This window comes from Pongo abelii, chromosome 9 (assembly GCF_028885655.2).
Source record: "Pongo abelii isolate AG06213 chromosome 9, NHGRI_mPonAbe1-v2.0_pri, whole genome shotgun sequence".
Taxonomy (NCBI): Eukaryota; Metazoa; Chordata; class Mammalia; order Primates; family Hominidae; genus Pongo; species Pongo abelii.
In genome coordinates this window covers 3,565,807-3,579,335 of record NC_071994.2, presented here as the reverse complement: position 1 = coordinate 3,579,335, position 13,529 = coordinate 3,565,807, and the positions used below count along the sequence as shown (strand labels likewise).

At 49.5% G+C, this 13,529-nt stretch overlaps 1 protein-coding gene across 20 annotated transcripts in view; it reads right to left on the bottom strand.

Annotated features, from left to right (window-relative positions):
- Nucleotides 1-245: 245 nt before the first annotated feature.
- LOC112135418 (actin) overlaps nt 246-13,529 on the bottom strand; it is a 40,646-nt gene continuing 27,362 nt past the window's right edge. For 13 of the 20 annotated variants that reach the window (XM_054524138.1, XM_054524136.1, XM_054524144.1 and 10 more), the window contains 5 exons: nt 12,596-12,680; nt 11,153-11,314; nt 8,789-8,977; nt 6,759-6,940; nt 246-537 (listed from right to left, as the gene is read on the bottom strand). In XM_054524138.1, coding sequence (XP_054380113.1) covers nt 394-537; nt 6,759-6,940; nt 8,789-8,977; nt 11,153-11,314; nt 12,596-12,680 — 762 coding nt within the window. In that variant the 3' untranslated portion in view covers nt 246-393. Of the gene's footprint in view, nt 538-2,329; nt 2,351-6,758; nt 6,941-8,788; nt 8,978-11,152; nt 11,315-12,595; nt 12,681-13,529 lie in introns of those variants that run through there. The other 7 variants (XM_054524152.1, XM_054524154.1, XM_054524151.1 and 4 more) reach the window with 3 other exon arrangements.

The window sequence follows — 13,529 nt, the reverse complement described above, 5'->3', positions numbered from 1 at the left end:
CAGCCCCTGTTGACCTTCAGTGGACATGCAGCATGAGGGAGAGACTGACTTTTGTTTTATGGCACTGAGATTTGGGGGATGCTTGTTCCTGCAGCACAGCTTCACCATCCTGACTGATACACAGGAAGAGCCAGGATTTCCCTCTCCTCCACTACTCTGCATTCATGCAGCTGGTGTCCTGTGACACTGCATAGTGAGTGTCCTGTGCTGCTGCCAGCCAAGCCCAGACAAAAAGACAGAGTCCATCCTTTGTTGACCTTCTTAATTGAAGTCTGGGGGAGGAAGTGCCTTTGCCCTTGAGCTGGTTCTGAGCTCTGATCAATTCAGCCACAACAAGGCTCATCCTGCAGGTGGTGTCGAAGGCACAGGCGACATGGTCCTGAAAGCCACACATCAGAAGCTTTTTCTACTGATGATGGAAGAGCCCATCTCCTTGTACTCCTTGCTGGTGACCCACATATCCTTGAACGTGGAGAGTGAGCACAAGATAGAGCCACCTACCCAAGCTCCATAGATGGAATACGGACAGGTGGCCACCTGGATGGGGTTAAGGAAGCAGAGGAGAGTGGAGGGCAGAGGAGGGAAGGGGAGGTGGGGAGGGGGCAGGAGAAAAGAGAAGAAAGCAAAATCAAAATACTACTCTGAAGTAGGGACACAAAACGTCCGCCCCTGAGAGAACTTCATGGACAGTTGTCTCTCCATCCTGGCAAATACAATCTATGATTTGCCATTAAAGATGTCAAACATTCTATGCCTACTTCCTGTAGCTTTATTTTTTATTTTTATTTTTAGAGACAGGGTCTCACTGTGTTGCCCAGGCTGGAGTACAGTAGCACAATCACAGTTCACTGCAGCCTCAACTTCCCAGGATCAAGCAATCCTCCAGCCTCAGCCTCCCAAGTAACTGGGTCCACAGGTGCACACTACCACACCTGGCTAATATTTTAATTTTTTTGTAGAGATGAGTTCTTGCTATGTTGCCCATGCTGGCCTCAAATTCACAGCCTCAAGCGATCCTCCTGCCTCAGCCTCCCAAAGTGCCGAGATTACAGGTGTGAGCCACCATGCCCGGCCTGTAGCTTTAAACTATTAGATAAAATGAATAAGAGCACAGAGGACTCATACCCTTGGCATTTTAAAACATGCAACACATTTTATCCATATAGAATGACGGTGCCTAAGGCATAGGTATTTTGTAGAAAAATTTGAAAATGCAGATAAGCAAAATCAACCAATCACCAGTCATCAAATCCCCTAGAGAAATTCCTTCTAGATTGCGATGGGGAGCTTTCAAGACTTCTTCTCTCTTTTGTTAGGCTCCTCTTTTCATGACAACACCTATAAAGTGTATATTTCTTTCCATTTCTATTTTAGGAGAGAAAGTAGTGTTTCTTATACCAAGTCAGATCACCTCTGGGCTGGGAGGAAGTGAAAGTCTCTACAGCCATTTGTCACTGATCCAGGTGACAGCCCCTTGGTGGAAGAGGCTCCCAGGTGCCTGGCGTTGGCCCTTTCTCTGCCTGATGCAGGAGGCCAGGCATGGTGGTGTGCATCTGTGGCCCCAGCTTCTTGAGAGGCTGAGGCTGGAGGATTGCTTGATTCTGGGAGGTCGTGGCTGCAGTAAACTGTGATTGTGCCACTGTACTCCAGCTTGGGCAACAGAGTGAGACCCTGTCTCAAAAAATGAAAATAAAGGCCGGGCATGGTGGCTCACACCTGTAATCCTAGCACTTTGGGAAGCCAAGGCATGCAGATCACCTGAGGTCAGGAGTTTGAGACCTCCCTGGCCAACATGGTGAAACCCTGTCTCTACTAAAAATACAAAAAATTAGCCAGGCAAGATGGTGCGTGCCTGTAGTCCCAGCTACTCAGGAGGCTGAGGCAGGAGCATTGCTTGAGCCTGGGAGGCAGAGGCTGCAGTGAGCCGAGATGGCACCATTGCACTCCAGCCTGGGCAACAAGAGTGAAACTCCATCTCAAAAAATAGATAAAATAAAAAATAAATAATTAAAAAGAGGCCCCTGGGGCTTAGGAAGGCTAAGGTCACTTACTCCAGGTCAGACATTTGTCATTTTCACACGTTCACTAACTTTCCTTAAGGCACTTAGGTAGATAATAACATGACATGCTTAGGATTCTAAGACACAGGGAGCAAATGCCTCGCTGCGGGGATCTGCAGGCACGAAGCGCTGAATGGAGATTTGGGAAACCCGAGGCGTAGGTGAGAGGGAGGGAAGAGTGGTTCCCTGACTCAGCTGCCCAGTGTCTCCTGGCTCTGTCACACCACAGAACGGCGCTTGGCTTGGAAACCACTTGCTGGCATTGGTTAAGAAGAGATTTATCATTATAGCTAAAAAAAAATAAAAATAAAAAGGAAGAGTCAGGAGGGGAAAAAAAGTGTGGTTAGGATCAGGGCATCAGGCAGAGAAAGGGCGGATGCCAGGCACCCAGAAGCCTCTTCCACGAAGGGGCTGTCACCTCAATCAGTTGATGACCTCATCTGTATCTTATCTAAACAAACACACAAAACCAAATGGAGACTGGGATGGTGTGTGTGTTAAGAAGAAAGTAAATTGGCCAGGTGCAGTGGCTCATGCCTATAATCCCAACACTTTGGGAGGCTGGGGCAGGTGGATCACCTGACGTTAAGAGTTCCAGACCAGCCTGGCCAACATGGCGAAACTCCATCTCTACTAAAAATACCAAGATTAGCTGGGCGTGGTTGTGGGCGCCTGTAATTCCAGCTACTCGGGAGGCTGAGGGAGGGAGAATCGCTTGAACTGGGAGGCAGAGGTTTCAGTTAGCCGAGATTGTGCTACTGCACTCCAGCCTGGGCGGCAGAGTGAGACTCCGTCCCCCCCCCAAAAAAAACGAAGAAGATAGCAAATCACTAACAGAAGATGGCCAAAGGATTGGATTGAACAATTATGAGAAATATATTTACAAAAAAAAAAAACAAACAGAAAAGAACAACAAACATTTCTTCTCCATCTACCCAGGCGCCCAGGGGTTTTGAGAACAAAGGACCCTGTGCTGGCTTGGACGTGGTCCAGAGCTGGCTCAGCTCTCGCCGGGACAGATGGGAGGCTCGGTGTTTCTGTGGGCAATTGGGTCATCCATTCGAAAAGCCTCAAATTGTGCATGATTCTGACTCCAAAATCCACATCTAGAAATGGATCTAAGGGTAAAATAACATTCTGAAGAAATAAGGGGGAATAATGGGCAGAGTTTTAGCTCAAGAACATTCATTACAGCAGATTTAGGTTGCTGGGAGAAACAATTATTTGAAAAATTGTCCCCATTGAAATGAGCTGTTCTCTCAAGGTGGATGATGAACTCATTTCAGGGAGAGGATTTTCTTTAGGCAACAATTTAATGAGCTTTATGGATGCTTACAGGAGAATCTACCACTGTACCTCTTTCAGAGATGGCTTAGACGGAGAGAAATTCTGCAGAGAAGAGCTAAATCACAGCCAAGTAAGGGGAAATGGGCGATGTCATCATCAAGCTTCATGGAGAGTTTTTGGCGGGAGGAGGCAGTGGAGGGCACCTTGAGGACTCAGAAGGATGAAAGGGCTTGGACCAAATGCAGCCCAGCCACATGCTGGCAGGACAGAGATGGCCCAAAGATCCCCTTTGCAAATATGGTCAAGAAACCTATAAAAGTATGCCAGGCATGGTGGCTCACACATAACCCCAGCACTTTAGGAGGCTGAGGTAAGTGGATCACTTGAGCCCAGAGTCCAAGACCTGAACCAAAAAAATTAGCCAGGCAAGGAGGCACACGCCTGTAGTCCCAGCTACTTGGGAGGCTGAGTGGGAGGATCACCTGAGCCTGGGAGTTCACCTGAGCCTGCAGTGAGCCGTGACCATGCCACTGTACTCCAGCCTGGGTGACAGTGAGACACTGTCTTATTAAAAAAAAAAAAAGGAAAGAGAAAAAAAGAAAGTTATGAAAGTATGATATTCAATTTTAATTTGTTTTCCATGCTGGGCTAAGCAGTAGCCTTCTGTTCTGATTCAGTCAAAGTTCATTACACACAAGAGCCTGGAGTGGTCTAGAAAGCTGAGAGGAGGGAGACCAGAAACAGGCTATGAAGTGAGAGCCAAGGGCTTTGGAGTGAGAAGGTGGGAGGGGTGATGGTTTTAATAGAATGTAAATGCCTATGATGTAACATAAGATGGTCTAACGAGAGCTGCAGACTTAGGGAGGAAGGAAACGGATAACAGTTTTACAGCATCCAATGAATGTTTACGGCCTATATGAAGAGGGCTGAAGACTTGGGAAGTGACAAAGCAGTGGGAAGATGTTTTGTGTAATCCTGGCTGATGCATTTGTAATTCCTGATGCTTGTCTGTTGCTACGGAGGAGGGATAGGGACCATCTGGGACAGGCATCACTGCTGTGCATTCTCTTTCAAATCTCACCCTGGTCTACAAAGCAAGGACAGGAAGGGTACAGGGAACACCGTCAGATGGGCAAGGAGAGTCTCAGAGGCAGCCGAAGATGCTCTGAGGACAGGTTCCGGACCCTTCCCTCTGAGCACGTCTGCCTGCAACCAGGCTGAGCCCCTAGGGTTGGGGGTGAGAGTGATGGGTGATAGGGTGATATAATCTTCGAGAAAAGTTTGGGGGGCTGTGGGCAAAAGGGAGCAAGTCCATGCCTCCTGCCTCTAGACTCTGGAGGAAGTCACCTTGCAGTGTCCTGTTCCAAAGCTGGCGGCTGGAGTGGAGGGGACAAGGGCAGTAAGACAGGTCTAGGGAGGACAAGAAGTGCTGAGATGGCCACTCACGCCCCTGCCCACCCTGGTGTCTGGAAGATCCCGCCCCCTGCCCCACCCCCACGGAGCATACAAAGGGTGGCTGTGAACCCTGGTGACAGGCCCGAGGGGAGTGATGGTGTCCCTCTTGTGAGAGTCTGTTGTGCACCTGCAGGAGACCCCATCACAGAGCGCCCTACAGTTGGCCAGTGGGATTTGCAGCCAGCTCAAGGGCCAGCTGGTGAGATGGGAAGGATTCAGGGCCAGCTCGACAGGGACACCCTGCAGTGACAGCCCCCAAAGACCCCACATCAGAGGCTGTGAGGCCAGACGCAGACACAGAGGAAGTCAGAGAAAATGTCCACTGGGGACAACCCTGGGTGGGGCCCCCACGGGGGAAGAGTGCTTTCATTTAACCAAGGTAGGCTGCGTTCATGGGACAGCGGCTGAGCTCAACTGGAAATGAGTGAGTGACATTGCCCTTCCTGCCTCAGCCAGCCAGGCCAGGTGTGTCCCACATCCCAGCAGTCCCAACATCCTGACAGTCCCACATCCCAGCAATCCCAAAATCCTGACAGTCCTACATACCAGTAGTCCCTACATCCTGACAGTCCCACATACCAGCAGTCCCGATATCCTGACAGTCCCACACACCAGCAATCCTGACATCCTGACAGTCCCAACATCCCAACAGTCCCAACATCGCAACACTCCCAACATCCCAGCAGTCCCAACATTCTCACAGTCCCAACATCCCCGACAGTCCCGACATCCTGATAGTCCCAACATCCTGACAGTCCCAACATTCCAACAGTCCCGACGTCCTGACAGTCCCAACATCCCAAGAGTCCCGACATTCCAACTGTCCTGACATCACAACAGTCTTGACATTCTGACAGTCCCAACATCCCAACAGTCCCGATATTCCAACAGTCCCGACATCCCGACAGTCCCAACATCCCAACAGTCCTGACATCCCAACAGTCCCAACATCCCGACATCCTGACAGTCTCAACATCCCAACAGTCCCGACATTCCAACAGTCCTGACATCCCAACAGTCCCAACATTCCTACAGTCCCGACATCCCAACAGTCCTGACATCCCAACAGTCCCAACATCCCTACAGTCCCGACATCTGACAGTCCCAACATCCCAACAGTCCCAACATCCCAACAGTCCTGACATCCAAACAGTCCCGACATCCAAACAGTCCCGACATCCCAACAGTCCCGATATTCCAGCAGTCCCAACATTCTAACAGTCCCAGCATCCTGACAGTCCTGACATCTCAGCAGTCCCAAAATCCTGGCAGTCTTAACATTCCAACAGTCCCAATGTCCTGACAGTCCCAACATCCCAACAGTCCTAATGTCCTGACTGTCCACACCTTGTGTCCCTATGACATCTACTCTGCACAGGAGCCTGAGCAGTTCTCCAGAGCCTACTTGGACAACGTCTCTCCTCTGCTGAACCCTGCCGGGGGTTTCCAGCCCCTCTTGGAATGGATGTCCTTCTGCAGCATCTCTGACCTTGCTTTCCTGTTGCCTTTGCTCACTCGGCCCCAGCCAACCCTTCCTTACCCTTCCTCCAGGAAGCAAGCCTCTGAGCCACTGCATGGGCTGTTCCCCCCATGGCTGAATGCTCTTCCCTAGATATCCACATGGCTCACCCTTAACTCAAGTGCTTACCCAATGTCCCCTTCTTGAGGAGGCCCACTCTGGCCCACCCTGTATTCAGCACCCCCGACCCTGCCCGCACTCCCTCCCACCTCGTCCTTTGCTGCACTTTCCCCATGGATCACAGCCCTCCTGACATGCCACTCATGTCCCCTTCATGTTTATTCATGACGTTTATTGCTTCCCCCGGCAACTAGAATGAAAGCTCCGAGGACTTCCCAGGTGCCAGGAGCCATGCCCGGCATATCTGATGCGTTCAAGATACATCTGTGGAATGAACTTGAAGCGCTCCCAGAGGGGATGGGTTGGGGAAGCCTCACCTTCACATAAACTGTAGGGGACACCAGCTCAGATATTTCTCTCTGCATCCGGAATTGCAAGCCGGGGCAGGAGCCCGTCCCTCCGGACAGTAGCATGTGGCCGAAGAGAACCTTCTGGAGGTTGGGGTTGCAGGAAGTGATGCTCTGGATGGCCATCGTGTGGATGCCAGGGGTGTTTTTCCCTGTCAGGACAGGCAGAGGGAGGAAGAATGTTGGAAGCCAGAGGCTTGGCTGCTGCACACCTGGGCCCCTGCCTCCCGGCGGAAGGCCTTGGGTGCTGGAAACCTCCCTGAGCCTTAGGTAGCACCCAGCAAGGTAGGCAAACATTAGCTTAGCTGGGCTCCCACTGGGGAATGCAGAAGCCACCCGGCCAGATGACAGGACTCGGCTGCTCCTGGTTGAGGAAATAAATAGGAATTCTCCACTCTCCTCCAGGAGAATTTATATTCAACTGTTATTGACAGTTCTTAACATGTAATGCCCTGGTATCAATTGTATAAAAAGATTCCTGTCGAGGCAGCATCCTCCTTCCGGCAGCGTTTGAGAAATGACACTGATCCCTCCTTTCTTGGCTAATCATTTGGCCACATGAATAAACTCAAATACAATGAGAACTGCCCTGAAGAGATGTGTGCATTGTATTACTAGGTTGGTGCAAATGTAATTGATTACTTTTGCACCAACCTGATATTTTCTGTTCAACATTGTGAGCCCCCGGAAAGGCTGGGTGGTGCCGTCCGTGCCTCTTGCCTTTGAGGTAAAATTGCCAAATAACCTTGGACTCATGACAAAAGGCTAACCCCAAGGGGCATTTAAGAGAGGCCTGGCAGGAAGGTCCTGCTAGCTTCACCATTCTGGGGTGGTGTTCCTGTTCACTGAGACCCAGCCAGACCCCGGGGAGAACTTCCCCACGGTGGGTGAAGAACCTCAATTTCTTCTCTACTTCACATTGGTGGTGCACGTGACCAGGCCATCCCCTGCACAGTTGAACAGGGGAACACAGAGATAAACCAACTAACTTACAGAAGATTCTAAGTGCCAGGTACTCACTGGGTCCTCATCCTGGGGAAATGGTTTTACTTCACCGCCCTTAATTCCCCTTTGTCCTTTATGAAGGTAACAAATGAAGAATTGGACTCCAGGGAACACCTGCTTTTCCATGTCGACCAGGGAGATTCCATCTTCCCCACCAGTAGGGATTTCACCCTCTGTCATTTTTCCAGTTCCACCAGGATAAATGTACCAGCTGGAGCATTTAGGCAGCTCCATGCTAACTCAAAGTCTCTAGATCAGCCACATTTGTAAAGCTCCCTCCGAATCCAGGGTGATTACATGTCTGTCTTAAATAGTCTTGATTTTTATATTTCAGATTATTTTGTAAGTAGGCAGAGTATAAACCATACATTATGAAAGAGAAGACCTTTTTGGTGAGTTTCCTTCTCTGTAAAATGGGATAATTTTACAGAGGTGGATTTGGGAGTAGATTCAAGGATATAACACACGCAATGGTCAGTGAAGCGACAGGCAGACTATAAGTGCCTAGTGAGTGTTAGCTGGTGTCGGAGGAGCTTTTGAAACAGCGTGCCTGTTTGCTACTCAAACCAGACCCCCTCCTGGCAGCCCTACTTCCTTCCTTCCTTCCTTCCTTCCTTTCTTCCCTTCTTTCTTTCTTTTTTTCAGATGGAGTCTCACTCTGTTGCCCAGGCTGGAGTGCAGCAGTGCAATCTCGGCTCACTGCAACCCACACCTCCCAGGTTCAAGCGATTTCCCTGCCTCAGCCTCCTGAGTAGCTGGGACTACAAGCAATGTGCCACCCTGCCTGGCTAATTTTTGTATTTTTAGTAGAGACGGGATTTCACCATGTTGGCCAGGCTGGTCTTAAACTCCCGACCTCGGGTGATCCACCCGCCTCAGCTTCCCAAAGTGCTGGGATTACAGGCGTTGAGGCACCACGCCCGGTGCCTTGTTTCTTACAGGGTGTTCACTTGCTCATGCCCAGGCTAATTTCTGTCCCCTTCCTGCGGATTCACCTATGAGTTTTGTCTGGAAGAGCACCTCGGGGCAGAAGAAGCTCTCCTGCCCAACGGTGATCTCTTGGCCATCAGGCAGCTGATATTTCCGTTGGTGGGAAGGTGAATCAGTTTTCATCTTTTCCTTGTCAAAGTCCAAAGCCACATAGCAGCATTTCTCCTTCATGTCCCGGATGTACTCTCGATCCCCTGTGGGACAAAGGAAAAGTGCCCAACAGAAAAAGGCATGAAAATGAGATGAGTTCACAGAAGTGCCTTTGGTGAGGTTGAGGCTGCACCACTGGAGCTGTCATTTCTATTTCCATCTCACACTCCTGGCGCTCTTGTTTGTGCCATGTGTTGAGACTGAGTTTGTGGAAGAGTAGAATAAGTATGTCTTGAACTAAGATAAAAGGGATTAGGAAATTTCAGCGTTTCAGAAGTTGATCTCCTTCTACATATGGTGTATGTTTGGGGGAGGGTGGGGGGGCGCTGGAAAAGCAAACCCAACTTTCTTATCTACTGCTATGAGCGGTGCCGTTGGTGCCCCATCCCCCAGCTGCCGCCTGCTCACAGCTGCCCTCTTCTCTGGAGAATTGCCCACAGTGGATCAAAATTCCCACCCAGAAATATCTGGAAGGTTACATACACTCCTTCTCTTTTTGGATGGCTGACAACAGGCTTTAAACCCAGCTGTGTCTTCTCGCTTATGGTTTCACGCTTTTTCTATCACTCTTTTTGAGTTGGATCAGGGGAACTCTGCACCGCCCACCTGGAAATGTCACTTGCTCTTCAGCATCCTGATGTCTGCCTTCTACCTTCACTCGCTCCACCTAACCTGCTGTCGCCTGGGTCTGTTCTGCACTCCTAGGTCCGAAAACCTGAGGACACTCTTTGGTTCTTTCCTGACCACTTTCCCTCGGCAGCTGAGGTTGTTAATCACTCCCTTCTTTCCTTGGCTCCTGGGATGCTGCACTCTCCTGATATTTGTTCCTTTCTTCATGTAGTTGGGGCTTTGGTGAGGCAAATTTGGGTTCAAATCCCATCTCTGCCATTGACCCAATGCCTGGCTTTAGGCAACCTCATTAACCTCTTAAACCTTCCCTTTCCTTATCTGCAAGAATGGGATAAATGGTCATTCGCAGGACTGTTGGAAGGACGAGAGGCAACGATGCTCACCAAGAGCTCACCAGGTGTGAGGCATCAATAATATGCTATGACTTTGCCCTGCAACCCTTCTCACTTTCCCTCTAATTGCTGTTATTCTTTAAGGTTCCATGCTTTGCACTGCTTTTGACACAGACCTCTTGGTCTTCAAGGAAGACCCTGGGATGCAAGATTGTAGGTTCACTGGGAATGGGTATCATGCAGGTTATACAGGTTGGGAATCTAGTCCAGGAACTGGGTTTAGAGAAGGACAGGCACCTTGCCTGGAGCCTTGGGTTCATATCCCAGCTGCTATACCATTTATCATTTATGGAATGTTGGGCAAATCTTCTAATAACCTTCCTAAGCCTTTTCCTATTAAGAGACAGGGTGTTGCTTTGCTCTGTTACCCAGGCTGGCATGCAGTAGTGTCATCATAGCTCACTATAACCTCTGACTCCTGGGCTTAAGTGGTCCTCTTGCCTCAGCCTCCTAAGTAGCTGGGACTACAGGTTGCTCATCACCACACCCTGCTAATTTTTTAATCTTTTTGTAGAGACTGGGTCTTGCCATGTTGCCCAGGCTGATCGCAAACTCCTAGGCTCAAGTGGTCCTCCCACCCCAGCCTCCCAAATTGCTGGGATTATAGACATGAGACATTGCTCCTGGCTGCATCTTCCTCTTGTAATGGAAATAATTGTTCCCTCTCATAGGGTTACAGTGAGAAGCAATGAGAAAATGTACGTGAAATGTTTACTTGGCCTGGTGCTTTGCACAGGATAAGTTCTCTATAAAGCTTACTTCATCATCGTCTTAACAATTGTCATCATAACTATCATCACCATCACCATCATTACCACCACCACCATCACAATCATTGTTACCATTACTATAACCATCATCATCACCATCACCGTCATCATCACCATCACCATCACCGTCATCATCACCATCATCACCATCACCACCAATCACCATATGACAATCACCATCACCATCATCAGCATCACTGTCATCACCATCATCGCCACCACCATAATCATTATCATCATTATCGTTACCCTTATCATCATCATCAATCCACTAAATGTCCCTAAATATAAATAAAGTTGTTTTTAGAACTTGAATGATGGTCAAATAGTCTTAGCTTTACACACGGAGGGCTGTAGGTTGAGCTAGCAAAGAAAGCTATTATATCCCAGAGACTAGTTTACCCAGCCAAGAATAGCAATTTCCTACCTGTGCCCACCAGTAATTGCCCATTGTCTTTCAACAGTTGCAGGAGGTACAAGGTTAGGTCCTGGCCCGCTATGTCCACCTGGAAGGTTGACTGATGCAAAGGACAGCCATCAGCGATGGGCACAAAGTGTGTCATTCCTTCTCCAGATTCAACAGTCATGCCTAGACAAGAGAACATGCTGGCATCATAATGCAGGGCCAATGACATCCCTTACAATTGTTATATCTGCAGTGAGAGAAGGCAGAGGGAAGCTAACGGAGGAGAAGACAAAGATTCTCAGGAGCCAGTTTTCTTCCCCCAAAGGGGAGTGCACAAGGAGGAACAAAAGGGCTGGCTGTTGTGGATGGTGGCCCACAAGTTTTCTTATGACACCACACATGCAGGTTTCACAGTAGTGGTCCAAAAGGTAGAAGAGGAAAAATCATACCAGGATTTTTTTCCTTTTATTGTTTTAATTGACAAGTAATACTTACACAGTACTTATACTGTATACAAATGCTCATAGCAGCTTTTTTTTTTTTTTTTTTGAGATGGAGTCTTGCTCTGTCACCCAGGCTGGAGTGCAGTGGGGTGATCTGGGCTCACTGCAAGCTCCGCCTCCCAGGTTCACACCATTCTCCTGCCTCAGCCTCCCAAGTAGCTGGGACTACAGGCGCCCATCACCATACCTGGCTAACTTTTTGTACTTTTAGTATAGACGGGATTTCACCGTGTTAGCCAGGATGGTCTTGATCTCCTGACCTCGTGATCCACCCGCCTCGGCCTCCCAAAATGCTGGGATTACAGGCGTGAGCCACCGCACCCGGCCCATAGCAGCTTTATTTACAATAGCCCCAAACTGACAACTCAAATATTCATTCACAAGTGGATAAAGTACAATGTATTCATATGATGGGCTACTATCCAGCAATGAGAAGACGTGAACTCTCAACCCACACACAAGGATAAATCTTCAGGTAATTACGCTGCATGAAAAAAAAAAAGAAACCCAAAAAAAGTGCCGACCTCCTGGTCCATTCATACAAAATCCTAGAAAATGCAGACTCCAAGGCAGCTGGTGGCTGGGGACAGACTGGAGGGGCAGACTCTGTGGTGCCAGGGAAAAGATTAGGGGTGACAGATACATTCATTATCTTGGTTCTGAAGGCTTCAAGAGTAGACCCATGTGTCAAAACTTAGCAAATTGTACACTTTAAACACATGCAGTTTGTCGTATATCAATTACACCTCAAGAAAGCTATTAAGAAAAAAAGTGAGTAAAGTAAACTGTTAAAACCTGGGAAAGAATCGTTTAACCAGGAGGGATGAAAGGGTCTGGAGAGTGCGAGCTGTGTGGGTCTTTGTCTTTCGTTACTGGTCGGGGAGGGAGTGCACTGCACACGGGGGTGAGCGTCTCAGCCAGAGGGAGGGGGAGGGTATGGGGCTCCCACAGGGCTACTCACCAGAGGTCTGGCCAGAGGCGTACAGAGAAAGGACTCCTTGGTTAGCTAAATACAGGGCAGGTATGTTGAAAGTCTCAAACAGCACCTAGGGAGAAACATCAGCCACCCCTGGCAGCCAGGCCCGCAGATGAGGAGGAGGTGGGCTTCTCCTTAACTACTCAAGCAACATGAGTCCTGCCTGCAAGAGGCACTTGGTTCCCCACACAACCCAAGAGAGACCCAGACCACGGGCACAGAAACACGTTCCTCCTTATCCCAGCTTTGCTCCGATGAGCTCCGGGACACTCTCAGTTTCCCAGTCTGTAAAATGGGCTCACACCCATCCCAGCCACCTCTTAGGACTGTGGGGAGACTTGGATTAGACAGCAGACTCCCTACAGATGGGCTCCTGGGCATGGGGGCTGTCCGTCGATGTCTGTACCTGGCTCAGGGTGACTAGGACAGGTGCACAGTGGCCCCAGGGTGTGAAGTATTGGGGTGTGGACACTGGGAGCAGCCCAGAGTTCAGGGAAGGGCCTGGCCTGGCAGCAGGACCCCTGGGTTCTAGGCCTGGCTCTTCCAGCATGTGTGACCTTGGGAGATGACTGCTTCTCGCTGTGCCTCGGTTTCCTCATCAGAAGGAGAGTAGTGGTACCTCCCTGGGAATGGTGCTGAGGACAACATGAGTTAACACCCGTAAAGCCTATGCCACAGTGCTTAGTGTATACTGAGCATTCCGCAAATGCCATCACTTGCTGGTCCCAGGCCTCAGTTTTCTCATCTGTAAAATGGGAATCGGACCACAGGGAAGGACCCTGAAGACCATGCAAGCTCTGTAACCTTCTGGCCCCACAGCAGGCCCACGGGAGTCAAGGCTGGCTTTTGTCTTTGTGGGGATTTTTTGAGGCCTGCTGGGGCCGGGTGCAGGATGGAGAGTTCAAAGCAGGGCCCACAG